This window comes from Nyctibius grandis, chromosome 11 (genome assembly GCF_013368605.1).
Source record: "Nyctibius grandis isolate bNycGra1 chromosome 11, bNycGra1.pri, whole genome shotgun sequence".
Classification (NCBI taxonomy): Eukaryota; Metazoa; Chordata; class Aves; order Nyctibiiformes; family Nyctibiidae; genus Nyctibius; species Nyctibius grandis.
In genome coordinates this window covers 8,211,378-8,238,951 of record NC_090668.1, presented here as the reverse complement: position 1 = coordinate 8,238,951, position 27,574 = coordinate 8,211,378, and the positions used below count along the sequence as shown (strand labels likewise).

Sequence of the window (27,574 nt, the reverse complement as noted above, 5' to 3'; positions counted from 1 at the left end):
CCAGCTCAAAGGAACCTGCAGAAATGATGACTGAAGCACTTTGAGAGAATAAAAAAAACATAAATAAAATTCTCAGTACTATTTGTCACAGTGGAGCCAATTCTCCCCAGCCATCAACACCAGCTTGCTAGGGACATCTCCTGGTTATCTACACTACTTGGAAGCTTTTGAAAATTTTATATCTTGTGCAAAGAAAGATGCCACAGAGAGCACACCCAGTTTCCATCTTCCACCGAGTACAATGACAGGAGTAACAACACCCCTACTGAATAACTGTTTTCAGAACTCTGAATTTTCAACAGCCTCTGCATGTCTTTCCAAGGACATGGCACTGTACTCTACTGGATGAGACTATGCTTTTTTCTTTTTCTCTCAGAGTCGGAAACATTATTCTTAATAATGTTATGAACAATAACAGTTCAGTTTAGTTCAGTCATTCACTTCTCTGGAAAAGGGGGAGGGAGGCTGGGCAGTGAAAGACATACTCTGATATACACGTAAAGATCCACTCTAGATGGACTCGAGCATTGATGCAGGGATGCCTGGCTACTGTCTCGCTGATTCTTGTAGCTGCGTACAGTGACCTTGCAGCACATTCATACAGCTAAGCAAAGGGGCTGTAAACTAGCTGCAGAACCTAGGCTGGCAACTCTTCTCAGTACACAGAAGCTTGACAACTCTTTTTCGGTCACTACACCATCAGGGAACAATTGCATCCTGCATAAATCACTATTTATTGTGTCCAGAAACGAGATGGGTACATCTCTGCATGTTAATACAGTATAATCAAATTACTTCTTTGAAATACAAGACAGCAGGGCATGATTCAAGTTTGGGCCAACTTTTCTTTTACTTTCTAAAACTTAAAAAAAATGTTCACAGCAAGAACACTAGTCTCAAATCCCACACCATAGATTAAATTAGTTGTAGTTTTGTCGTCTTCTTTACTGTAGGAAAGCAAACCAGAAGTCTATGTTATCACTTATTACTCACAAATTAATATCTGCACTGTAAAATTACATACACAGTTCTTTGATCAGTTCATTAAAAGTTCCCACTTGTGTCTTTTGAATAGGATTTCTTTGGAACAGAAAGACACTTTCTAAGGACAGACACTTAGCTGAAATTTAAATTAAAGGATAAATCAACAGCTAACACGTTTGATGGTAAAAGATTTCACCCTGCATAACTGGCCTGAAAAATAATCTTAACTTTTCTTCATCAGGAGCAATTTCACAGAGAATTTCCACAGTACTAGCTAAATGTTAAATTACTGTGCCATTTACTTTGTTTTACAGGACACATTTAACCTTTGCAAATATTTCTCTCATATGATCTATAGAACTGCCTGCAGCAGCTCTACGTGACTGTTTCCTTCATCCAATCACAGATGCTATCACGAGGTTTTTATTAGTTTCCAGGCACCCAGCTTCCAGTAAGTACAGACTGACCTACTCTTTATTTCAAGTAATCTTCAGGAACTGTAATACATGAACAAGTATGATATAGGCAATGCAAAAGGCTATAGGGTTAGATGTGTCCATACCACTGTGATAATCTAGTTCCTCTAAGTTCAGACACCAACCATGGGAAAAAAAGCTTCAACACTACAGACCAGTGGGAGTTCATGGTTTTGGTCAGCATCTCGTGCAATATATCACAATTTCTATTTTAGTTCTAGGTGATGTTTCTGTGTAGAATCTATGCACAGAAAACTTTTCGAACTGCCGTACATTGAAACAGGCAGCAAACCCTGCACCTAACCTGATCTACACCATTACTGATTTGATTCTGGTACATCAAGATTCAACCCTGCAAGGAATTCTTCACAGTGAGATCTATTTAACAGCTCCATTAGTGATTCATTAATATCTTTGTTGAAAACAGAGTCAAAGTTTCCATTCACACAGGCTTCATTTTCCAGTTGAAAACTACTCATTAGATCCTGTATCCACTTGAGTTCCTCGGAAAGTTCTTGACTGAGAGATTCGTACTGACTCTGCAGATCAGCGTATTTCCCGGTTATGCCTGTAAGACTAGCGCCTACAGTCTTGATATCATCTTGTACATGTCTTTTCAGGGATTCAATTTTACGGTATTCATACTTCAGCTGAGACAGCTTGTGCCTCACGCTTTCATTCTCTTCTTTATACCAAGCCTCTTTCTCATTATAAATGGAAACCAGAGCATCAATGTCCTCCTGCAAGGAATCGTGGGATGCAGCCAAAGTGCTGAAACCTTGTTCCATAAGTGAAATGTCTTCTACTACCCGGGCAAAGCGCTCAAAGTTGATGTAGGTGTTATTGGGAGGCATACTCGAATGGCACTTTATGGTGTACTCTCTCAGGCGTTTTGTCTTCAGCTGTGGGTTCTCAGCCTTCTTGTTTTCTTGGACTTTTGTTTCTTCTTTCAGCTGGTGAGTCATCAGACAGAGGAACCCATGTTACTGAACATTTACAAGACAGTGCTGTAATTCAAAAACTCTACACAAAGGATGCAGCCTCAACTTCCACAATGCCGGGAGATTCTTTGCTCCCACAGATTTTCCTTCATGCATTTGATTAAAAGAAAAAAAAAATAATCACACAAACCCAAAAATGAATGTGACAAATGATGTGCATTCATCCCAATGTGACAAGTGTAAATAACAGGGCTGCAATTTATTTTCATGTTAATTTTTAGCAGTTAACAGTCTCAAAACTATCAATATTTGTAAGAGGAAAAACAACAATCCTGAAAACACTGCAGTTAATGTTGCGTGCAATGTAGAGCAAAAACTGAATTTCAAACATCCTCATTAGTCATGCTGAGATTAGCTAAATGTATTTTCAACGAGAGACTTAATCCACAAAAGCAAGCAATGTTCATAATGAAAAAATATACACAGACACACAAATGTAAGCAAATCAGCACACTTGGTACAGCAGTTATATCTTGAGAGAAATTATATTTTCCACATTGGCTGTAGTCAACCCTTAACTCAAGAAAGCTCTTAAACGCAACATGTAGTAGATGTCCATGCAACAGAGAAGGATGGAAAAATGCAAAGCCCGTCTAATGTAGGGTACTGTAATATGCAACAAACATCAAAGCTTTGTCACCCTCTTTTTGAAAGCTATGATAACAAAAGAAGTCGTTTGCAGAAATCCAATGATTTAGTCAGACCCAACCAATTTCTTCCCAGTACACCTCTTTGAGACACCGAGGGTCACCAAGTACTTAGAAGGCAGTTTTCCATTTAACACACCAATAAGACTGAGAATATCATTTCTGCTTTGCTCATGGTAAAAAACAAGATCTGTCTCTTTATTCAGTCTTACCGTTATCCACGGATGAGACAAAGCTTCCTGAATTGTAAGCCGTTTCCTAAAAAACAACACCACAAAAAATCCAGTCTTGAATGAGAAATACCTGGTACACAAGTCCATTGACCCATACCTCTCCCAGGCTTCGTATGAAGCATTTATCAAGATATACCACGACTAACTCTCAGATTTCAGGGTTGTGTTTCTCCATGAGGCATACTGCTCCTGCATAGTTCAATAACTGTTCTAAGTTTCAGTAAGGAGCTGTCCTCACCCTTTACTCACAACATTTTAATTCTTGATCAAAATCTACCTGTGTTTTTGTGTACCCTTCCATAAAAAGTGATAAAATATGACTGTTTTGTTCAGCCTACATGCTTAGAAAATAAACTCTTTCTATACACCTTTAATATGACTGTGTCTGAATCAAGGTATACAACATCACTAATTATATCAAAACTGTCCTTTGGAACACAGTATTGTATCACTGCAGGAGCTGCCATTTCCTGAAAGCAGTGTTTCTGAGAGGAATACTTCAAACCTAATCAAACCTGGTCAGTCCTAACTTCCTTCTACATTGTGGCAGTTCAGTGAACAGCACACTAACAGCACTGAGAATCATGGTAGAAACACAGCATTGCACAGGGACTGTCTCCGTGCATGGGACAAGTATCAATATCACTGACTTGTCCTTTCTTGAAAGGAGGTTGCTAGACCTGTGCAAACCTCTTATCAAACCTCACCTACTCTAGCCTGTTGTAAGGCCTGAGGATCTGCAGAAATCTTGACCAAGCGGCTTGCCTCTTCTCTCTAATGCCTATTTTTTCCCCTAATGAAGCCATTAGAAAGAACTGCAATGGCCTGACTTCCCTCTGGGACAAACAGGGTTACAGGGAAGGAGATGCTACTTCTGAGTGCATTTCATTAAAAGCAAGAAAAACTAAAAAAGGTCTGTGGTTCCTATAAACTGGGAATAAAGAACGGCATAGCTGTCGCACAAATTCTAGGTGATTGCAATAGATGCCGAGAGACTTAAGAAACAATTCCACTATGAGCATATGTGAAGATTTTTCTGCTCTTGCACCACTGGGAGCATATTCTACGATCAAGGCACCTCCTTGCAAGTAGTTCATAATAGACTGAAATATTGGAGTGGGAGTTACCCTGAACTAGAGACTTTGCACACCACTTTCAGCCCTTCACCTACACACTGTTCTACCAGCTTGACTCAGGTGAGAATTCAGTCCTGAAAGTGAAATTTAACTGAAGAGATTTGGTTCCTTTTGTTAGGGTTTCTGGGTGCAGTGATTAACTAGGGGCACAGCAGCATCCTCCTGTCTTGTTCTTGAACGGCAACACACACTGCAGGGAAAGCTGTGCAGATTACAGAATCACAGAATCACAGAATCACAGAATGTTAGGGATTGGAAGGGACCTCGAAAGATCATCTAGTCCAATCCCCCTGCCGGGGCAGGATTGCCTAGACCATATCACACAGGAACGCGTCCAGGCGGGTTTTGAATGTCTCCAGAGAAGGAGACTCCACAACCTCTCTGGGCAGCCTGTGCCAGTGTTCAGTCACCCTTACAGTAAAGAAGTTTTTCCTCAAATTTAAGTGGAACCTCCTGTGCTCCAGCTTGCACCCATTGCCCCTTGTCCTGTCAAGGGATGTCACTGAGAAGAGCCTGGCTCCATCCTCTTGACACTTGCCCTTTACATATTTATAAACATTAATGAGGTCACCCCTCAGTCTCCTCTTCTCTAAGCTAAAGAGACCCAGCTCCCTCAGCCTCTCCTCATAAGGGAGATGTTCCACCCCCTTAATCATCTTTGTGGCTCTGCGCTGGACTCTCTCTAGCAGTTCCCTGTCCTTCTTGAACTGAGGGGCCCAGAACTGGACACAATACTCCAGATGCGGCCTCACCAGGGCAGAGTAGAGGGGGAGGAGAACCTCTCTCGACCTGCTGACCACACCCCTTCTAATACACCCCAGGATGCCATTGGCCTTCTTGGCCACAAGGGCACACTGCTGGCTCATGGTCATCCTGTTGTCCACTAGGACCCCCAGGTCCCTTTCCCCTACACTGCTCTCCAACAGCTCTGTCCCCAACTTGTACTGGTACATGGGGTTGTTCTTGCCCAGATGCAGGACTCTACACTTGCCCTTGTTATATTTCATTAAATTTCTCCCTGCCCAACTCTCCAGCCTGTCCAGGTCTCTCTGAATGGCTGCGCAGCCTTCCAGCATCTCAGCCACTCCTCCCAGTTTTGTGTCATCAGCGAACTTGCTGACAGCGCACTCTAATCCCTCATCCAAGTCATTAATGAATATATTGAATAGAACTGGTCCCAGAACCGACCCTTGCGGAACTCCGCTAGATTACTCGTCAGGCTATGTCTCACTAGGTTTATCTTAGAGACAAATGGATCTTTCTGAATTTTTATTTACCGTGTATCTTTCACCAGGAGTTTCTGAATAAAATCTTTTGCCAGGTCACTGGTATTGCTGAAAAATTCTTCATCAAATTCATAATTCACAGCTGTAATGTTGGCAAGCGTTTCTTGTTTAGTTTCTCCAAGGAAAGGCGATGCACCACTAAGCCTAGATAAGCCAGAAAGACAAATCAATTGGAAAAATAAACAGCAGAGGTCCCCTAATGAAATTACAGTGACTGTGTCATATACTCTCAGGACATTTGTGGATCTCGTGTTGTAGCAGCCATGTCACGTGGGAAATAACAGGTCCAGCTTTGGCTCACTACATCCACAGTTATGAGTCAGACTCATCTTGAAAGTCTCTAGTGCAGCACTAATGTGTGCACACAGATAGAAATGCACAGATTCTCCTCTCCAAAGTGTCTCACTGAAGTCATTGCTAATCACACTAGAAAACACTTCAGCTGAGGAGAGTCTATCCCTGTGAACCCACAAACGCTACCAGGCAGAAGCTTCTATAGGCTTCAAGCAGATAAATTAATGTTTCTATAGATTCTTCGGGTAGGAAAAGCCCTGCCTCTACTGCTTTTCTGTCTGCAAAGCTACTGACAAGTTCCCTGCACAGTGAGTTCAGCCAAGAGACCTTTCTCAGCTGGAACCAAAACACAATGTGTGATCGGAAGCCAGGTGTGTGGCCTTGCCTAGGGCCAACTCCACCAGAGAGGCAGGGCCTCTCCGCTCATTAAAAGGAATCCACAAACAAAAGGACTTTGGCTGCAATAAAATCCAATTGTTTCTGAATAATGCAAAATTTCATTCTGTTGGCACTCCACTCCAACTGCAAGGATATAATGGGGACACCATCACAATAAAATGCCATTCATCAGTCTTTACTTAGACAGAAAAAGCTTTCATCCTGCTTTGCCTGTTCTCAACTGTGACTGATGACCTTCATCTTTGATGACTATTTACCTCTGCTCCATAAAACTCAAGCATCAGAAAAGATTCATTGCAGATGACTCCTGCCCCACCTTCCCTCCCCTCCTCTTCCTCCCTCCCCCAATCCACAGGGACGATGACTTGCGAAAGTCTGGTTTACAGGAAATGTTATTTATACCAAGGAAATTGATCTCATCCCTTTTTAAAAAATCTTCTGGGCCATTATTATGCTTATCTATTATGTCCAGCTTTGATAGCATAGTTTCAGGATGCAGCAGGCTCAAAACAGGACTGCAGCAAACTCCTGGGACCTAAATTGAGGTTTTGAATACTAAACTGCTTGCTTACATGATCCTGCTCACCAGACCTTTTACCCTGTCTGTATTGCTGCTACCATGTTGACTGGGAATTTGGGGGTAAGCAGAAAATTACATGGGACCAGCTGAGCCATTCAGCCCAGTCTCCAGCTACCACATCTGGTTTTATCCACAGAATAAACATTTGAGTGCATGAAGAGTTTCCTCTCCCTCTACAATCATACAATGACACCAAAGCAGCTGACACAGCAAGGCAGCATGAGTGAGGTCCTCCAGTTGCCTTTGATGCAGTAAATTTCACCCCATAAGCCACAGTGTTAGCCACAAAGGAGCCTACAAGCCTTTGGCTCATTTTTGATTTACCAATTTTTCTCTATTTAATTGCACATAACTTTCAACCATATGCTATGTTGGAGATGTGGGATACTCAAAAGAAGGATCCTTTGTGTATTTTAGAATAGGTTTTTTTGTCTCATAACTTCACTAAAACTGTTGTCTCTGTTTCAGACTTACATTCCCTGCTGATTTGGAAAGGCAGAGCTCGGCTCATTGCTCTCTGTGCTAAAGATCCTGATCAGATTATTGTGCCTTTTACAGCAGAACATTGGGATTGGATGTTGATTCAGTCTCAGTCCTTGCAAGTATCCTTCACAGGGTTCACAGGACAAATTACTTTTCATTACCCTCATCATGCTGTACTTAATTCATTACCTGAATTCCATTTGCAGCAAAAACAATTGCTGAGTCATATTCTTATCCCAAATGCTCTCACTCTCTTTACAGATGGTTCCAGAAAGACACACAGATCTGTTATTGTTTGGCGGGATGTGGAGTCAGGCACTTGGCAATCGGATATAGCTCAAGTGGCAGGTTCCCCACAAATAGCAGAGCAAGCAGCAGTTGTCAGAGCCTTTCAACGATTCCAGACTCACCCAATCAACACTGTCACTGATTCGGTCTATGTGACTGGAATAGCACAGTGAATAGAAGGAGCCTTTTTGAAAGAATTGAACAACCCTATGCTCTTTGCCCTGTTGAAAAAAACTTGTGTTTTATGTCTCATGACGAGCTCATCCACATTTTATTGCTCACATTCGAGCACACACTAGTTTACCAGGACCAATTTCAGAAGGAAATACAGTAGCAGATCAACTCACTGAAGCATTAGCAACCCCTCAATTGTATGAACAAGCAAAATTGGCTCATCAATTCTATCACCAAAATGCTAAAGCATTACAAAAGCAATATCAGTTATTACAGGACCAAGCTAGACAAATTATCCTATCCTGTCCTGATTGTCAAGCTCTGACTCCTTTGCCACATCTGGGGACCAAGCCACGCGGAATCGTTTCCCAACAGTTGTGGCAAACAGATGTAACACGTATCACAGAATTTGGACGATTTCGTTATGTTCATGTTACCATTGACACGTGTTCTAAATACATCTTTGCCTCAGTACATACTGGAGAAAAAAGCCGAGATGGCTGTCGCCACTGGCTCTCAGCCTTTGCTGTTATGGGCCTACCAGAGTCAATAAAAACGGACAATGGCCCTGCTTATATTGCACAAAAAACACAACATTTTCTTCAACAATGGGGTATCCGCCACCTTACAGGCATTCCACATTCTCCCACGGGTCAGGCTATCATTGAGCATGCCCACCGCACACTCAAACATGTTGATTAAACAAAAAAAGGGGGAGACTGGGAGATACCCCGCAAGAGAGAATAAGCAAAGCTCTCTTTGTTCTTAATTTTTTAAATTGTGATAGTGACAATCAGACTTCTGTTAAGCAACATTTTGGTGTGACAGAACCTGTCATCCAGGGCAAAGCTCAGGTCAAAATTCGAAATATGGCCACAGGACAATGAGAAGGGCCTTTTCCTTTAATTACATGGAGTTGAGGATATGCTTGTGTCTCTGCAGGTCCCACACCTCGTTGGATACCAGCCCCATTTGTGAAACCTTATCTACAAGAAACCACGGAAGGTCATCATGGGGACGATCCTGTTGCTGGGACTCCTTCAAGTCGCTAGTGGATGGGTTGTCCCGCAACCCAAGCAAAATGTATGGGTAACTTTAGCCAATGTCACAGGTCAAGATACTATGTGCCTTAGTACCACATCTCCACAGAATCCCTTCTCTACCCGTTTGGGGGGGGTTCCTTTGGGGATGTCGGAATGGTTTAAGCTATGCAATGACACTGCTGCAGCTGTCAGCTGTCTACACACATTTAATTCATCCTTTGATGCCTGGGGGGCCCATCTTCCCCCTACTCCTTTAGACCCTCAAAAGCTTCAACTTTTAGGATCTCTGCAGGCCGACATGTGCCTGTATTTCAATTATACTGGGAAAAAAAATAGCTATGCATGGTCCGTCAACAGTTCTAGTCCTGCTTATAGAAATCAATCATTATGGTGCAACTTTACTATTGCCAATATATCCAAATCTAGTAACCAGCCTTTGACACTGCCTAACAATGTCTTTTTAATCTGTGGAGACCAGGCTTGGCTTAATGTGCCAGCTCACATTCGAGGCGGGCCTGTACTCTCTGCCGCCTGACATTACTAACTCCAAATACTACCATAATACACACACAGATAGCTCAGGCTCGGCGATCGCAAAGTGGACGAAGAAGCACACACACGCTTGATAGCCAGTGGGATTTGAATGCAGAATTTTGGTCGCCAGCAGAAATGATTGCCGGGTCATTAGTAGCTAGTATAGGGACTGCTCATGCGCTTGCCACACTTACCAAGCTTGGCTGTTGGCTAGCAAAACAAACAAACGCTACTTCTCTAGCGCTAGAATCGCTGTTATCAGATGTAGACTCAGTTCGCCATGCTACGTTGCAAAATAGGGCAGCAACTGATTTTTTGTTGTTAGTGAGAGGACAGGGCTGTGAGGAATTTGATGGACTGTGTTGCATGAATTTAAGCGATCACTCTGAATCCATTCATAAGAGCTTGAAACAGTTAAAAGACCTAACGAACCAGTTGAGAGTGAATGACAGATGGAACTCGTTTGCGCAGTTTGATTGATTTAGAGGATTAGGAAGTTGGCTTAAAAAGCTGCTGATGCTGGGATTGATTTGCCTCATAGTCCTTGTGATTTTAGCGTGTTGTCTACCGTGCTTTATTGGCTTGATTCGACATTTAATTACAACAAGCCTTGATCGTGTAATGGTGACACAATTGCAAACTGTGCTTTTGATAAATCAATTAAACAAAGAAGGGGGAGATGTGGCGGTGCAGGATGTTGAAGAGGTGTGGTAACACAGAAGACGGCATTGTGAACACAGAAGACTGCATGCAGCCTGGCTGAAGAACAAGAAATGTAGCAAGATGACCGAGCTGTCTTCTCATGGACAGCGCGTGACCAGCATTGTGGACTGCTTTGCGCGTGTATAACCTATGGGATGTGGCAAGATCCTATGAGCTTTAGTGGCGTGTTTGCGCATGTTGTATGCAAAGGTCAGTGTATGTGGGAAAGTACTGAGTGAATAAAAGGCGAGTGAACAAAATAAAGGTCTCCGCTTTTGCACAGCCTGGAGTCCGTGTCATCAATCTGCGACACCCTAGAGCCTTGGTTTCTTTTCCCTTTCCCAAAACTGTGCCATGAAGCAGCTGTAATTCCACCTTCTGGCCCTTTGCTAGAAGCCAAAGCCAACAGTGCTCTGTTCTTCTCTGAATCTTTTTTTTCCTCTTTCAGACTCAGTTTTGAGGTCTGTGAAATGGGAGGATTCTCAAATCCTAGCATCTAATGCAAATAACTTGTCATCTCCTGACTCAGTGCCTTAACATCTAACAACAGACCTCAGTAATAAAGGCTTTGCCCTTACAACCCAGTGAATCACTCCACTGGTTACTGAATTAAGGACTTGCAGGCATTTTGATCTCTACACCTGATGATGGCATCCATTTGATTGTGGCTCTGTTTGCTAAATTAGGTGGTATCATTAAACACACCCCATTTATTCAGAATTGTTCAGAACAAAAGGCTTTAAAATGAACAGGCAATACTTGTCAAAGGCATACAAATTTCTAGTACATAGCATATCATGCAAGCTGACCTCTGTCATCATAAAAAGTATGCTCTTTTTTCCTGATCATTTGTAGGGAGATAATTTGCAACCTTAATTACGATAGAAATCATTACTAGCCAACCAGGTAAAACAGATCTACACTGGATACAGTACAGAAACCCACTTCACTATTCTGCCCCCAGGACAGAACTCTCAAATGCAATAAATAACCTCGAGAGCACCTGGCTGTGTGTCACTGTAATCACATGGTAGGTATTCCCACCTGCTTATCTTCAACTCCTAAGTTTTCCTCTCATCATTTATGGACACACATAAACAGCAATACACAAAGTTTAACGTCCTGTCAAGTACACGTGTCACTGAAGACCAGAGTGCTGATAAAAAGCAAGGGTCTGGACAGTATTTTAAACCCCTTTACCTGAGCTTGGGCTCAACCAGTATCCCTATCTTGTTCTGCACCACAGGACAGAAGGTAATTTGGATCTGATTTCTGAGACCATAGCTCTATTACAGCTTTTGGGGTCTAAGCCTTGGGTACAGCCCAAGAGTGGATTTAATTCCACTACACTTGGCACTTTTCCATCCTCTACCATTTGGAGCTGCTGAGGTCCCATAAGAAGCAGAAATGCCCAGTGATACTAGAGACATTTGTTCTTCGTCTGGTCAGAATGCCCCTCTTTTACCCCTTCCTTTAAACTCGAAAAGGCTGCACGATAACATTTGCCCATTCAACAAACCACTGCCCACTGCGTGTGTGCAGTTCCTTTCTTAAATGACTAAAGGGAAGAGCTGTTTCATACTAGTGCAATAGAGCTTTAGGAACACTTCTACAGGAGTGAATCTATTGTACTCACAGTATGTAGGTGATGACTCCTATGCTCCTAAAAAAACAAAGGAGATTAATTGCAGGGCTTCAACGTGACCCGTATTCTTCTTAATGTACACAATATGGAAAAGTCAATAGTAGCTGCTATAGAGGCAGGAGAGCCATCGTGGCTTTAGATAACAGCTAATATCTCTCTTAAAGAATGGTGTTTCCAGGAAGACATGAATTTTACATATAACTTCAAGTAACGTGGATATATGAAATCTCTTTATGTATTTCTACTCTAGCAGCTATTTACTACAGCACACATCAGAAATACAACGAAAAAGAAGCAAGGATGTTTTATTTGGGGTGACCTCTTTTGCCTGCCTTCTCAGCAGATCAGATTAGTACGCAGGTCTCCTCTGCATGCAGTGCTCTTATAAATAAAGCTGTCACAAGCGCTGCGGGAACATGTTTTCTTTTAAGAGTGCTCCTCTGCAGAGGACAGGGGAAAACTGTTAACCCTGTAACTGCCATCATTAAAGTTTTTCCTGGTAATTTTGCAGAAATTAAATGCTTATCTTATAATTAAAAAGAATGCATAAAAAATGGAAAGACAGAGCAAAGAATTATTAACTGCATTTAAGTTTTTTTGTTTGTTTTTAATTTGTTGCAGTAGAATGGATTCCATTCAGAGCAAACTGGGAAAAAGTAATAGTAGAGCAATCTGGAAAAAACAAACGTTAAAAACTTACCACATATCTGCAGCTAGTCCAAGCGGTTCATAGTTTACTATTTCAGGAGCTGTAAGAAAAATTTAATCAAACATCAGCAACTGAGGTAACAAATTTTTACTAGGCTGAATTGAGTAGCAGGTCAAGACTGACCAAGAGGGAGAAAGGGGAGGGCGGCAAAAGGAAAGGTAGTTATAGAATGCACTGTTTATAGTTTTATAGCCCTGACAGGAATTCAAGTTCACAGGTGTCCAGAAGAGATTACGTAGAATAACTTGGAGCATAACGCAACTCAAGAATAAGGGTAAAGCAGATATTACATACTAGTAACAGTGCAAATTATAACAAATAAATTATTTCACGTCCCAAGGCTACTGTTACCCCTACGAATCTGAGCTTTTGTTTTGTTTTTAAGTGGTGCCATTAAAGCTGGTTTCTAATGGCCAGTCAGAAACAGCCCTTGGGCAAGAGATTGAAGTTACATGCCAGACTACATGGTTATCCATGTCAAACCCTATTATCTTTATAAGAAACATTTTCTCCTTGGAAAATATCCCCATATAAGACTGCATGCAAGAGAAAAGACCAAGGTGAGGTAACGAGATGAAAAAAAGGTGTCTGTAACGGTTGTGTTTAACTGGAATATGAATTACAATTCTCTCCCTGCCCTCCAACCCCAAAACCTCTAATTTAAACTAGCAGAAAGGAGTAGGATTAACCTAAAATCCAAGCAAGACAGATTAGAATTATGATTAGTGAGTAACAAAAAGAGAATCAGGTGGAAAAATACAAGGGGAGGTAAGGGTTTTATACTCAACAGGTGTACAGTGTGAGGCAGTTTTATCTAGAAAGCAATTACAGAGATACCCATGTAATTGTGTACCTGTGTACTACAATGCAGAGATCTTACTTGCCCCAGGCAACAAGTAAAAAATCATAATTTGTATTTGCAGGGTTTCACAATCTCAATCCTGAATTTAAATCTCTAGAGATTTATTTGGCAGCAACCTACTCTTACAGGAGTAGCACATCTGGTTTATAGAAAGCATCTTTTACCGACTCCAGAAAAATAAAGTAAACCTCTAGATTTAGGTCATCTTGATACAAATGAGATTGAAACTACCTCTATCCTTCACTTCTTAACTTTGAAAAGATGTCTCAACTCACTCATGGAACCTGCAATACGAGACAGGAACGGGTCACTCGCTCACCTACAAATTCAGGAGTTCCAAAAATGTTTTTAAATTCAACTCCATCTTCTATTTCGTGAGCCAGGCCGAAGTCAATGAGTTTGATGTGTGGAATAGGAATATTCTTGTCTAGAAGCATAATGTTTTCAGGCTAAAAATATCAAAAGGTAGATCTTTGTTATTATAATATTGATATCTTGGGAAAGTAACAGAGTTTTCAAGTGTTTTTTTTCCTTCACATATACAACACTAGAACAAGAAACACATACCTCTGCCTAACCATTTACAATTCGTTCTTTTGATAAAGGGATGACATCTGTGAAATTTGACATCATTGAATAGGCCAGAGCTTCATAAAAGCAAAGCAGATCTAATACGAGTAATACTTTCATTCCTTTAATTTTATCCCATGCAAAATCTGCCTTTCTCTATCTTCCTGTTAGCACTCCTAAGCTTATTTTCTGAAGTGTGGCTCTTGCCAGGATGAAAACAAGATACCCTCGTTTTCACCGTGAGACAGAATTCTTTCACACAACTGTATGTCGTTCCCTAATCTGACAAGATACGCTGCTAGATTATTGGCCCAGCAGCATTGTGATATAACACAAAGTGGAAGCTCAGTTTATCTTGTCCCCTCTTAAAACAGAAAACAGATCCCTGGCCTGCAGGGCCTCCTGGGAAGATGTCACACCCTGATCCCATGGGATTTGCCTCAGTTACAACAACTGGTGCACACATAACAGCAGCTAGCAGGTAGCTGAAGCAGTGCAGATATCTGGTGCCGAGACAGAGTGCCATTGCTTGATCCTGAGGGAGAGCTGCACCACTGAATATTTTGACTGACAGCAATTTTACTGATCTGTTCTTGGAATTTACACTGGGAGACCTCACTATTTCTGCCCATCTGTCCCTATACTGCATTGTAACCCACTGGAAGATGTCTTATTAAATGCTTCTTGAGGGATTCTGGTCACATCTGAACCTACTTAGGGAAGGAAAATGCTCTTCTCTATGAGACTAAATTCACAGCTGCAACAACAAGGCCAGGAAAGATCTAGGACTTACTGTCTGAACAGTCCAGAAAATGGACAGAGTTGGGATCAGAGGTCGTAGCTCATATATGATAGCAAGCTATTAAAAGAACATGTAGCATTTTACTCAGCATTGTAGGGAAAAGACAAAGCTAGAACTGTGAAATTAAAGCTAACTTTTTCAACCACAGACTTTGATTTTCTTTACCAGATATAATGGATATTTCATAAACTTATTTCTTCAGCTAAATTTCTCAGCCTTAGTTACTCCCTACCATGGCCCTATTTCACAGGTCTCAGAGTAAACTATGGGTTTAATTTATCTCCCATGAAGAGCTTTAATGCATTAATTTGTCATAACTTAGACAACAGTGAGACAGTTTGATTCCCTGCTGGCAGCTGCCTGGCCTTTTCACAGCACATCCTAACATGGAAGCAGCTCCTGCTAACGCATACTCTCAGTCAGAGCTGCACTGGGAAAGAGAACATATGAATAATTTATTGTCATAGTCATTGGACCAAGAATATTTTAGCCCCAGGCTAACAAGTCTGGTTTTCTTCCATGGATCTAGGGCATATATGTTCACCCCAGATACATGACATAAGCTTGTTTAGAGCAGACAGAACAGACTGAAATGGCAACAAGTCACAGTCACTACGTCTTGGACTGTTTTATTCCTTAGGTGGTGTAAGTCACTGTAGCTCCACTGCAGTTGATGGAGCCCTGTCAAGTGACAAGATAATTATGAATCATCCTCCATCTAATCAGATCACTGCTTAAAAATACATGTCTAATTTAACACTAGCAAAACTCCAAACCCAGTCCTAATAAAACCCAGGAGAGTTATTCTGTGAATATGTTTTAGGTCATTTGATATTCCCTATCAGTGAAATGATTCTTTACTTATCCTTTCTGATTTCTGTCTTGCTTTTCTTATAACACTTCATTGACCACCTGACATTACTGGTATTAAATATCAAAATTAGTAGCTAGAGTCAATATAGAAAAAGTTGCACCTATATTCTCACAATAATTTCATACTACTGGATATTACACTTTTCTAATACACAGTGAAAACTCAGTCTTTGGCTTCTGGATTGATGTAGTAATTTCAAAATCAAGTGCACATCCTTTATACGTTCACACATCTCCTATACTTTTTCAGATGCACCCCGTGAAGATCTGGACAGTAGTTGGCTAACCGGTTTCTTACGTTGGATGTGGCTTGCAACGTTTGCAACAACTACAGGTATGCCATTAACACTGACTCAAGACCAAGCAATTTAAGACAGAGACAACATTAGGCACACATTTAGCACAAAGAATCAGCATATATATCCTGAGAATCTGGGAGGAGTCTATCTATAGCACACACAAAATTAGTAATTTGTAATAAACTAACCTGGATTTAAAGTTAGGACAAGGAATGTGTAATCTAGCAGCAGAGTTTCTTCCTTTTTCCTTCATTTTAAAACAGTTCTCTCCTCTGTTTTATTCTACTTTCTCCTAGGGTATAAGTGCATTTTGAATGCACTTCTGGAAGCAGCGATGTCTGAGGCAGACAGTTATGTAGCTGTGAGTCTGCTACTGAGAAAGCACCTTCTTCTAGTCTCAAGAGTTTTATTTCCAAGGATAACAGATTCCTAGCTTCAGAGAAGCATGTTCACCTCCGTAGGCCACAATCAAAAGAAGAGAGAGACAGTCTCTTCCATATTGTCTAGGCCAGTTGTACCAATATCAAAGTGAAGGACCAAAGCTATAGATGTCACCTGATATGGTAGGAAGAGAGCTCTGTGTGATGTGCTTTCAAGGCCCTAAGCAGCTAAGAAAGCAAGAAGCCTTTCTGTTAACCAAACTGCACTGGATGACACATACTCCTCATGTAATTCTAAACACAGTGGGGACTCGAAGCAGCAACAGTTGTTTGTAGCTGGACCTGGCCCTTCTCTTCCCAAAAATGTATTTCTTCTGTACATCATTCTAATTTTTTTTATTCTTATTTTTTTAAAACAGCATGCTTTGGATGATACCACAAATGCAAACAGCTGAAGGATGAAAACTTATAATTTCTTTTTCTCAGTCAGTAAATATATAAGCCCATCCAAAAGTTACCATAGGCCTGAAAAAGGAGATTGTCTTCCTTGGAGCACTAAGCTGGAAGTACATTTAAAATGGTCTTACCTATTATTTTAGGCATGTTAACAAATACAGATATCTAATAAATTGTGGAAGGTACAGTCTGTCATTAAAAAACAACAATAACAGTAACTCTAAGTCAGCATCTTTACCTTTAAATCAAAGTGAGCAATTTTCTTAGAGTGAAGGTAATTCACACCATCCAAAATCTGCTTGATAAATCTGGTTGCTTCCTCTTCACTCAAAGACTCTTTCTGTGCCAGGAAGTCAAAAAGTTCTCCTCCAGAAACTCTGCAAAACACACCAGAAAACATACTGTTACCTACTGCATTGTAAGACATAAAATAAACTTAAGCACAAAAAACTAAAGTAGCAAAACCCCTCCATACGGTTAGAAAAAGGCCACCTTTGCAGACATCTAGAGTTCTGTGTTCTTGTCCCAGGTGCGCCAAAACTTCCTTTTGGCTTCAGCTCTCTCCCCAGCAAATTAAGGACCAGCTTTCCCTAATTCATCAAGGATTATAAAGGACCAAAAAAAGGTACATTGTTTGATGGATCTACAGACATGTACTTATTTCAATAGGTAGACTTTGATGTTAACCACTTCAGCTGCTGTTTTTCAACATTTTCATTTTGGATGAGACAGAGGAAAGAGAACAAGTTGTAATAGTCAATAACTGTTAAAGAATTACTTCTCTTATCAGTTGCCATCAGAAATATGAGGCGATAAGATCTGCCAACACAATCTCTTTTCTTTCCAGAAAAGCCATTGCACTGTTCTAATACACTCTTGCCTGACATAACTGACAGGAAAGCATTTATTGTGTGCTGTATTTTTAAAAAGAAAGCAGATTGTAGCAGCTTGGAAGGTACCCAAAATTGTTTCCCCAAATCAAGGAAGTGCTATTAGTTACTACGAGTTTTCACACCAAAATTGAAATACATTCCACACATATTTAGGACATAAGACTTCTATTTTCATTTTTGTGCCTTTTATTGAGAGCTCCAGTGCTATTTTTCTCTATATTATGAAACACGATTATCTAGATATTGAATTGGGCATTGTTTGCAGTTTTTATTCATAACTATGTTTACATTTATTGTTTCCAGTTCACACTGTCATTGATTATTATTGATCTATTCTCAAATTTAGTGCTGGGGGCACACACAAAGCAGTTGTTGCTCTTGGGCTCACCATTCTGTGCTCACCATGCAGAGTGCAAGCACGTGACCCGAGAGATCCCACAGTCATTTTGCAAAACAAGCTTTTGGCCCTATTGCCTGATGGAATATCTGTAACAGAACTGGCAGGTTCAAATGCTTGGAGTTAACCAAGTGCTGCGACTCACAGACAAGCTAGATCACCCTGTGCACTGCAGAGGTCTTTTGTGCGACCATTCCTCTGACCCCAGGCACCTACACAACACAGGTGGTGACAAGATGGTGATTCCCTACTCTGCCTCTTTCAGAGTAAACTATTGTAAACAGCTACAAAAACCACAAAGAGAAGAGCAAGCAAGAGCAACGTGTCCAAAGCCACAAAGACACTGGGCTTCTTTCTTAACTTCTGCTGTTGCTGTGGGTGACAGCACACCTCGCTGTTCCGAAGGCAGAGATTACACAGGGCCTGTTGACTTGAGCATTGATTACTGGATATTTTTTCGCAGCTCCCACAGTCAGAAACTTTCTAAGCAACATGAGGCAGGACACTTCACCTGTGCAGAAGTCACCTCACTTCACCTGGGTAAAAGTCACTTGATGCTTTAATTGTTACAACTAAATGGCTGACAAACAAAAATAAACTTATATGACCCAGGAATATGTTGCAACTGCTGTCCCTGGCTGCCGCCTTCTCCTTCCTATTCATCTCAGTTACTCAGCTTGCAAGACTCTTATTTGGTCTCTGATTTTCTTTTTAGGTGACACATTCCAAGGGTCTCAGCACTACCATCAGCCTTGCTGGACAGATTTTGTTTTACCTTGTGCATTTCAGGAGCCAGGAAACAGTGTCTCCTTTCCAAATTGCAGTAGGTTTAGGGGCCTTGGTTCATTAGTTTAAAAATTATTACCGCTGACTGTAATAACGTGACAAGCCAGTAAAGAAATCTGTAAGTAAAACCTGGCAGTCTCTTGGTGAAATCTGTGTACAGAGAGCAGACAAGTCCCGTTTCCTTAATTATTTCTATTCAAACTGAGCTTAAGCAATCACCTCTGGCAGGCCCTATGGCCCGGTCACCAGGAAGCCAGCTGTACCAGGACACTTTCTTGTACTTTTCTGGAATTTAACCATGTAGGCACACTACTCTCTCTTCCTCTTTTACCCTGCAAAATCTCCTTGGTGGTTGTTCCTTAAGGTGGACTCTTTAATCAGGACTAAGAATAAAAAAGTCCTCTCTGTCACCCAGACTGACAGCCCTCGTAGCCCAGCCTCCAGTCCTCCAGGAAAAGAGATACCACTTAAGGAGAGCACACAAGCTGAGCCACTTTGTGAAAGCATTCCCCTCACCTGCCCCTGGCACAGAGGACTGTGCTAAGGGTGTTACAGGATACCTTCCTGCCTGGAGGAGACTAGCAACTTTCTTTTGAGGAATCTCCTTTGCTACATACACAAAGGAATGTCAGAAAATTGTGTAGCTGTCCAGACTGGAGGTACTTATTTCCCCTCCCCTCTTGCTGTCCCCAGGAGTGGTCACTTAAAACAGTTGGGTTAGCTGCTCAGGGCACACCAGGGATTTTGCCCCAACAGCACCAGCTACACCTAAGGCATCACTGAAGAACCTTACAGCCTGCAAAAACAAGGATCATAGGTGATTTATTTGCTAGGTCCTTGCTGTATTTTCCCTCTTCTCTCTAGTTCACACTAACCTTGAATCAGGCTAGGCAGGGGGGACTTCCAAGGTACAGAACACAACATAAAAAAGGAAAAAAAAAAAGATTTAGGGAGTGGAAAGTCCCTCTGTTACTTTACCAGCAAAAGATTCCCTCTTACAACAACCACATGAGCATTTCATTTTCGGAATGTCAGAGACTGGCATACGTTACAAGCAGTACATTCATCTCCAGTCTCTTGTGGTATAGCCTAAGACATGACCCTAAGCTGCAGACATCTTTAAAGAGTAATCTAAAGGAAAATTCAGTAGAAGAGATGTGATGATTTCTCATTAACAAAGACTCGGGGTTTAAAAACAGGTTTGAATAAATTGTAGAAATAGAGTGGTAAGCAGTTTAGTGCAGGATCATTCTTATTCAAGTTATGCACCTGAACTCAGAGAAACTCTCAGGCAGAAGAGACTTAGTAATCCCAAGAGCCAGCCATTATGGACTGCCAGAAAAAAAGCAGTTCAGCACTAACCCCTTTGCAATAAAGCACTCATAACTGCACTACAAGTTACATTTGAACATCCAGGGAGGTGTGTTTTTTAAATCAGCACCACCTGTAAAAGAGCAAATGCTCCTTTCTCAAAGGACCCTAGGTTACAGAAAAATCCCTTCCTCTGGTTCCATCCTTCCCCTTTTACCATGTCACTTTATTCCCATGGCAATAAAAGACAAACAACAATGCTGCCTTTCTTCATGGAAACAGCTGTTTATTTTGTGTACACAACCTTGACACTTACCAGTAGAGCAGATTGGCATATCAACCAAGCCTGCCTTTAGCCTGCTTTTGTTTGGGCAAAGCAGTCTCAAGGCAGGGCCCAAGAGACAGAGAAACAGCAAGGTCAAACAAGCTGGAGGGAGCATATCCCTGAACAACGTGCACAAGGAAGGGCAAACCGTGTACCTGCCAAACTGCACGTAACAGCAGTGGAAGTGACAATGCTCTTCCTGCTCTTGAACAGGAGAAACAGCACCTATAGAATCAACCCCTGCGTAAAGAAGAGATACTCTTGCCTGTGCCAGCAGCGAGCTTGGGAGAGGGTCAACATTTTAGCCAAAGCCCCTACTAAACACCAGGGCAGCTTCCTCAATTAATCAAGGATACCGGGGACATTCTTTTGAAGTCCACTGTAGCTTAACATGAGATTAGTTGGCCAGGTGCTGTAATGCTTATTTTGATAAACAGCAGGGAGTATGAGACTGATATCAGAGTGTCAGGAGGAGAGAGCATCTGTTTACAGAGAGAATTTCATTATCTCTATTAGCAATTATCATTATCCTCAATTTGTATACAGCAGCTGAATGCAGTGGCCTTAATCAGGTCAAAACTCTGCTGCACCCAGCCTTTTAAAAGTGCGTTAAGCTACAGCCTGACATTAGGACACACAAAATGTGTCAGGCCATGTGAGGACAGGAAAAAGCAGACGGTAAGGAAATGGGAGGTTGTTTTAGCACAAAGTAGCTGCCAGTCAGAAAAAGCAAGCTCCTTTCCTGTCTTCCAGTACGTGGCTACAGAGACCATAGACCATACTTAAAAATTAACAGATGCTTATGATCACTCATATGCCATCTGCCAGCAGCCACATTCATCTCCAGGAATGCTCCCTGGCCTAAATGCTGGCTCCCCTGGAAAGGTAGGGGTTATTTCTTCTCACCCAGGGATCAAAGCCTCCTTGCCTGGATCCCATACACGAGGTTGAGGCAGGTGCCCTACGGAACATATGGTCTACGTAACTTCAGCCACAGTGTCTCTATATTTCCTGATTCATGCATACAGAAAAATTGCATCATTTACTCATTACCTAAAAACTGTAGTAAGAGGAAGACCTCAGGCTATCTCCTTGCTTAGAGCTTTACTTTAGTACCATGAATTGACAGATAAAGGATATGTCATCTTCTGCACAGCTCCTCAGAGCTTTGTAAACTAGGTGGGGTATTGAGTCCACAAAAGAGCATGACACAGCCCAAAAAAGGGACCCCAATAATTGACATAAGGCAACTGCGAAGTTTTCTTGAAATGACTCTCAAACTAACATATCGACAGTAACGCTATTAAATTTGGGGACATCCAAATGTTCCACAGCATTCAGCTGCAGATGCAATGCAGAGGTGCAAGTGATCTTCCTGTGACCTCCCAGCCACTACAGGTCAAATCTAATATGTATCAGAACAGTTGGCAAACAGCACTGAGAACAGAAAGCCAAACAGCAGTAGGCAACTTAGTTCCCCTCCTGATTTCACAGTGAAGAATTTGCATCCCTGGGGCAAGCCAGGGAAGCTGAAATGAATTACATGACCTACCTCAGCTCCATCAAACATACAGGAAGGGCAATAGGGTGTAAGAAACAGCTGATGTCTTTGGGATGTAGTACTTCTAGGCTGATGAAACAAACGGCCAAACAGAATTCACACAGGTAATTTGATAGCTATTGCAGAGACTGGCAATTTTGATACTGCTTCATATTCTAATAAACTGGCATTTCTCTACGTAGTAACACGGATTAGCCAGGTTTTCTCACTTCCTTTCAGTCAGTAAGATTAAAAACAGACAAAAGCATCAAAGGTGACTCCCTGAAATGCAAACTTATGTTCCAACTAAGCAAAGACTCTTTAGCCAAGGCTTTGTTAAGATGTTTCCTGACCACACTTCCAGCTTCCCTGGGCTGTGCATTTATTCTTCCAGGCAGGGACATGCACAGGTTCTGCAGAACAAGCTGTTGTCCCCTCAGCCCAGACAGAGAAGCTGCTGCTAGCTGGTTTTAAATCTCTTTTTAAACACCACAAATCAGTTTGCATTACACAGCCAATATGTCTGATAGTCATCTTAAGCGAGCAGCCTGGCTATCCAGTGGGTCACAATGCAGGGGTGAGGCTACAGCAGTCCACAGATCCCCTGGCTGGGAGGTTCACTTGTCAGCAGGACCAAAATGGCAGGGTTTTCCCCCACCATATGGAACACAAGAAGAGTGAGCAGCTCTTCTACATTCCCACCCTGCTGCTATTCATCCTTGACGATCAAAGTCTATGCATTAAAAAAACCTCTTCCCTTTTCCTCCTCCCCTCTTTTCCCCTAGTGTTCTCTAAATGAGGAAAATGCAGTAGTAGTGAGAATGGCTGCAAATTTTGCAAAGGACTTGATGGCTTCACATGCATTGGTAGAGATGAAAGCAGAAGGAAAAATGAAATGAGCATTCAGTGGCCATTTGTGCTTCCTCCAAGGTTCATGTCAGGGCAGCGCTAGGCAGACATGAGGTAATCCCTCTGTTAGTATGCTGTTTTCAAGGTGACAACACTCCCTGGCTCAGTAACAATGGCCTCAGCTAATGTTAAGGTTCACCTGTATACCCAGGGCACATGGACGAACTGGGGGGCCTGTTTACCAGCAATCTGATTCAGTTCTCCTGCCAACATCTGCGAGGCCCGAGAACACAACAGCTCCATTTTAACAGTGCCTCTATGTTCTGGCAGCCTCCGCAGCCCTTTCCGGTTCCCATTTACCTCATCCTACCCCAGAGGATAGGAAGTCCCCTTACTCACAGCTCAAGGATAAGGACCACATCTGTCTTGTTCTCATAGATGTCATGCAACTTGATGATGTTGGCATGCAGAATCTGCTGCAGAATAGTAACCTCCCGTTCAATTTCCTCACGTCTCACTCCACGACGGCTGGCTCGACTCTGACGTTTTTTAATGAACTTAGCAGCATACTCCATACCGGTACTTTTTTCTCGACATTTCTTCACTATAGCAAACTGGCCACTGCAAGGACAAGAACATAACAAAAATTCTCTTAAAGCTTTTATAAAATCACAGCTTCCCAAACAAGCCATTCATATACAAAGCTTGGTCCTGCAACCCCTTAGCAACACTGCTAATCATACAAGGTTGTTCTTGGTACAACAGTGAGGACTGTCAGAATTCCGCAGTTAAAGTCACTGGAGCATAACAAGGAAGCCTCCTGCTGTGTCTGCAATTTATCAAAATCAATCAGTGTTTGACAAGAAGGGAGGACAGATGTTACAATCTCTAAAAAACCAGTTCATGTTTAAATGAACAAGATCTGTCTGGAAAGGTTCAAATTACTACTCCTTCACTGGGTAATGCTTAAGGCATCCAAGTCTGCAACACACCCCTGGAGGTTCTGAAAGGACACGCACGCATTAAAGTACTTCCCTTAAGAATAATCTCTCAGAGAAGATCTCAAAGCCTTGATAAGCCTTTGGAAATGTAGAACTGGCCTCTAGTAACCAATTTTCAAATAAGAGAATGGTTTACTCATATTTCTGCACTTCACTTGAGAACTTAGCTGTAAATGTAACTAGACTAAGTGCAGCTTTCTCCCTGCACTTCAAGGATAAAGAATTTCCCACTGTACCAAATAGTAAAGTGGCTGCATTCAAGTTTAAAAGGCATGTAGCTGTCATTTGCCAAAAAAATTTTCCTCACTGTGGCTCCTGAAGTAAGATACTCCAGTCCAACTGTAAAATCTCTCCCTTATCTCCTAAGAGGGAAACACTTGGAGGTCAGATGATTAACTCAAATAATAGTAACCCTGCAGGCTGCAGCCTTATGTCAGTGGTGGGAACCTTTCAAGATGAGACAGTTGTTACTGCGTCTTCAACAGGAAAGTAGGGGACCCTGCTTTGTTCTTCTTTGTGTGAGCTTTTCTTCCTTCATCACGCCCCTGAGAGGCACTGTTTGAACTTCGAGAAGGCACCATCTCCACAGAGCTGATGTTCCCTCCTTCTCAATTGTCTTCTGAAAGAATAACTGTAATCAAGCCGAGATGTCTCATCAAAATTAAGAAAGGTGGTCTGCAGCTAAAGCAGGATTTGAGTAACGTGAATGCTACATAAGACAAAGATGTGGAACGAAACTGATTTCAGAGGATCCTTTTGCTCATCCCATTTGGAAAGGACAAGGACAACTGTGTTGTATCTTCGAAACATTTAATCACACTAAAATCATCACAGACATACAAACAAGGAAACTAAATCATAAGCTATTACTGTGTGTTTGCATTTACTCTACACAGGACATGTTAAGAGAGCTACTTCCACCTTACAAAAATTAAGGGAAAAGGACAGTCTGTAGTTAAAATACTGGAGGGATTTGAGAGATCTGAATTCTGCCATAGATGTATCATATACCCTTTAGCAATTCACTTTTGCCCCATCAGCAACACAGGAAAGAAACTGTCTTTCTTCCACTCGGTATGCCTATGGATACTTGTACACTACTCAGCACAAAGGTGTCTGTTTCAGTTTGCTGCTACTGTACCAAATAACTAAGGACAACCAGTGCTGTGCCATGCAATGTAACAGGCTCTTGTCCAAAGCAACTCTGAAAAACAGACAATCACACTTAAACAGAAACACATTTGTTTTCATGAAGGATCACTCAGCAGATTTAATTAAGAAGAAAAGTTGACTACTTTTGTTTGGACATTAGTTAAAGGACCTCATAGCCCATCTGAGTACATTTGTGATTTCAAGTAGCAGGAACAGTTTATTAACAGCCTGAACCTCCTCTGCCAGAAACTCTAAGCTGAGGGTTACTTCTTGTTTGAGGGTTACTTCTTGTTATTTATTTTTCCATTGCTAGATTACAGGAGGGATTTATCGAACTCCCTTTTGGCAGAGGGAGAGAAAAAGAAAAGACCACAGAATCCGCCTTGCAAACAGGCCACATATGTACTGTTATAGACACTGCCATGGTGATGAAGCACAACAGAGAGCTGGAGAATGGAGCCTATGGATAAGGTCATACACTTCAGTCTGCTTTGTTTAAGTGTACAATGCATCTTGTGATAACAGTGAGATGAAAAACTAGCAAGCTGTAAAGACAGCATAAGACTTAAGTTAAAGTTTGGCTAAAACTATTGCTTCATGGAAGCTGCATTTTGTTTTGGCAACTTGATATCAAAATGGGGGTGGGGGTAAGCAATATCTGCAGAATCTCAGTGATTTGGAAGTAAGGAGCCCCAGCTCAAATCCATGCTCCACCCTTTTCATAATAATTGGAACGAAAAACATGGAAACTAAGTCTACCATATGTGTAGCCCATATCCTACCAAGCATTCCTTAGTCAGAAAAGGCTCAAGTTTTATCAATGAATATTTGATAGAATCACATTTTGAAAAAAATATCAAAAATATTTCACTGCATTTCCACCATGGAGCAGAAATAAACTTTAAAGTTCTAGGAAGCTATATGGCCAGGAATCCACAGTCAACTAAGAAATAAGGCAGGGAAACCACTGAGAACGGTGCAGTGAAATAGCTACCTTTGCCTGGTATGTGTAAAGCCTAATAGGTATGCATGCCATCAAAAGAACTACCTTACCCAAGCCTTTGCCTCCTCACTTTCACAAGCCTCTGCTGATGTCCAATCACTTCACAAACAGAAGAAACAATACAGTGAGCTCCTTTTTATACCCAAGAGCAGCCCCGTTCTCCCCTGCCACAATGCACTGTATGTCTGAGATCTCACTCTGCAAGAACTGGCAGGTGTCCAGTCCCAGAATACACACTTAGTATCAGATATTTCCTTACTCAGGGCATTATATCCAGACTTGCAAGGAAAAGATTCATCTTACAGACAACCTTAACCTTTAGCTACTGTGATTTTATCAGCCAGGATCTCTTTAAAAGAATCACAAACACACTCATTCAGTGCAGCCCCCCATGACTACACTGTAGAAGCACTGAGCTGTTTTGTTTTCAATATTATTATATCCTTCACCAGCTTGGTAAATGAGAGATGCAAGTACAGTTGGAACTTAAATTATGCAGCATACACAGCAATTATATTCAGAACCTTATAACTATATAATGTACTTAGTGCTTCTTGAACACAGACAGCTGGTTGGAGCCTGTCTTAAACCTACAAAGGCAAAGAAATAAAAAATTAAGGCTGTCACTTGGTGCTTGCTTGCTCACAAATGCTAACGTTCCATGGCAGAGGCAGCCTCTCATTTCAAAGGGTTCAAACAACACCAGACAGCCTGAAGTACTACTTTTTGTTTTTCATTTTCAGACATATCCTAAACACTTCTCAGGAGAGAGGCAGGAACAGATGGGACAAGTGTACTTATCCTTTTAGGAATAATCAATCACAAATGGAATCAACACTGCAGCTATTTGTCAAATCCATTAACTCATTCATATTTCTGCCTCCTGATTTTATCATTACATGCAAACCGTAGAGAACTTGAGAATGAAATTCCTGCTACTAAATCTCCAAACTTGCCTTAAACATTCTGTTGAGTAAGTTTGTTCTGTAGCACTGGGAGCTGTTTATGTAAAACACTGCGGGTTTCATAGGTTTTTTGGTTGGTTGGTTGGTTGGTCGTTTTTTGCAAGACATGCATCTTGTTTGGTCCAGACTTTCCAAAGAGACATGGTACTAACGTTGCTGTGTTTGCTTCCTTGAATTCACTCTGGGGACATAAATTCTGCCAGCAAAGTTCAGGGAGAAAACATTATTTTATGACTGCTGTTTATGGGAATGAAAACAGTCACTTTTGCATTTAAGAAGTCCAATGATGCTGTGGATTTTGTACATTTTTGTTTACTTAAAAGCTTACAAAAATAATAACAACACATCATAGGAATTTCCATCTTCTCCTTTGACATACTTATAGTCTGAGGCATTGCTCATTGCACTACCCCTTCCCTTGTAATCTCCTATTTCCCCCCAGAATGTGTACCCATGAACACACACTCTACCTGCTCCTGTTCCGGTCTTTACGCCA

At 41.5% G+C, this 27,574-nt stretch overlaps 1 protein-coding gene across 7 annotated transcripts in view; it reads right to left on the bottom strand.

The window, feature by feature from the left end:
- Positions 1-404: 404 nt before the first annotated feature.
- The window catches only part of DAPK2 (death associated protein kinase 2), a 52,103-nt gene continuing 24,933 nt past the window's right edge, over positions 405-27,574 (bottom strand). For all 7 annotated transcript variants that reach the window (XM_068410363.1, XM_068410362.1, XM_068410364.1 and 4 more), the window contains 8 exons: positions 23,357-23,578; positions 17,095-17,233; positions 13,796-13,925; positions 12,606-12,654; positions 11,897-11,923; positions 5,755-5,907; positions 3,321-3,366; positions 405-2,413 (listed from right to left, as the gene is read on the bottom strand). In XM_068410363.1, the coding sequence (XP_068266464.1) occupies positions 1,778-2,413; positions 3,321-3,366; positions 5,755-5,907; positions 11,897-11,923; positions 12,606-12,654; positions 13,796-13,925; positions 17,095-17,233; positions 23,357-23,578 (1,402 nt within the window). In that variant the 3' untranslated portion in view covers positions 405-1,777. The remainder of the gene's footprint in view (positions 2,414-3,320; positions 3,367-5,754; positions 5,908-11,896; positions 11,924-12,605; positions 12,655-13,795; positions 13,926-17,094; positions 17,234-23,356; positions 23,579-27,574) is intronic.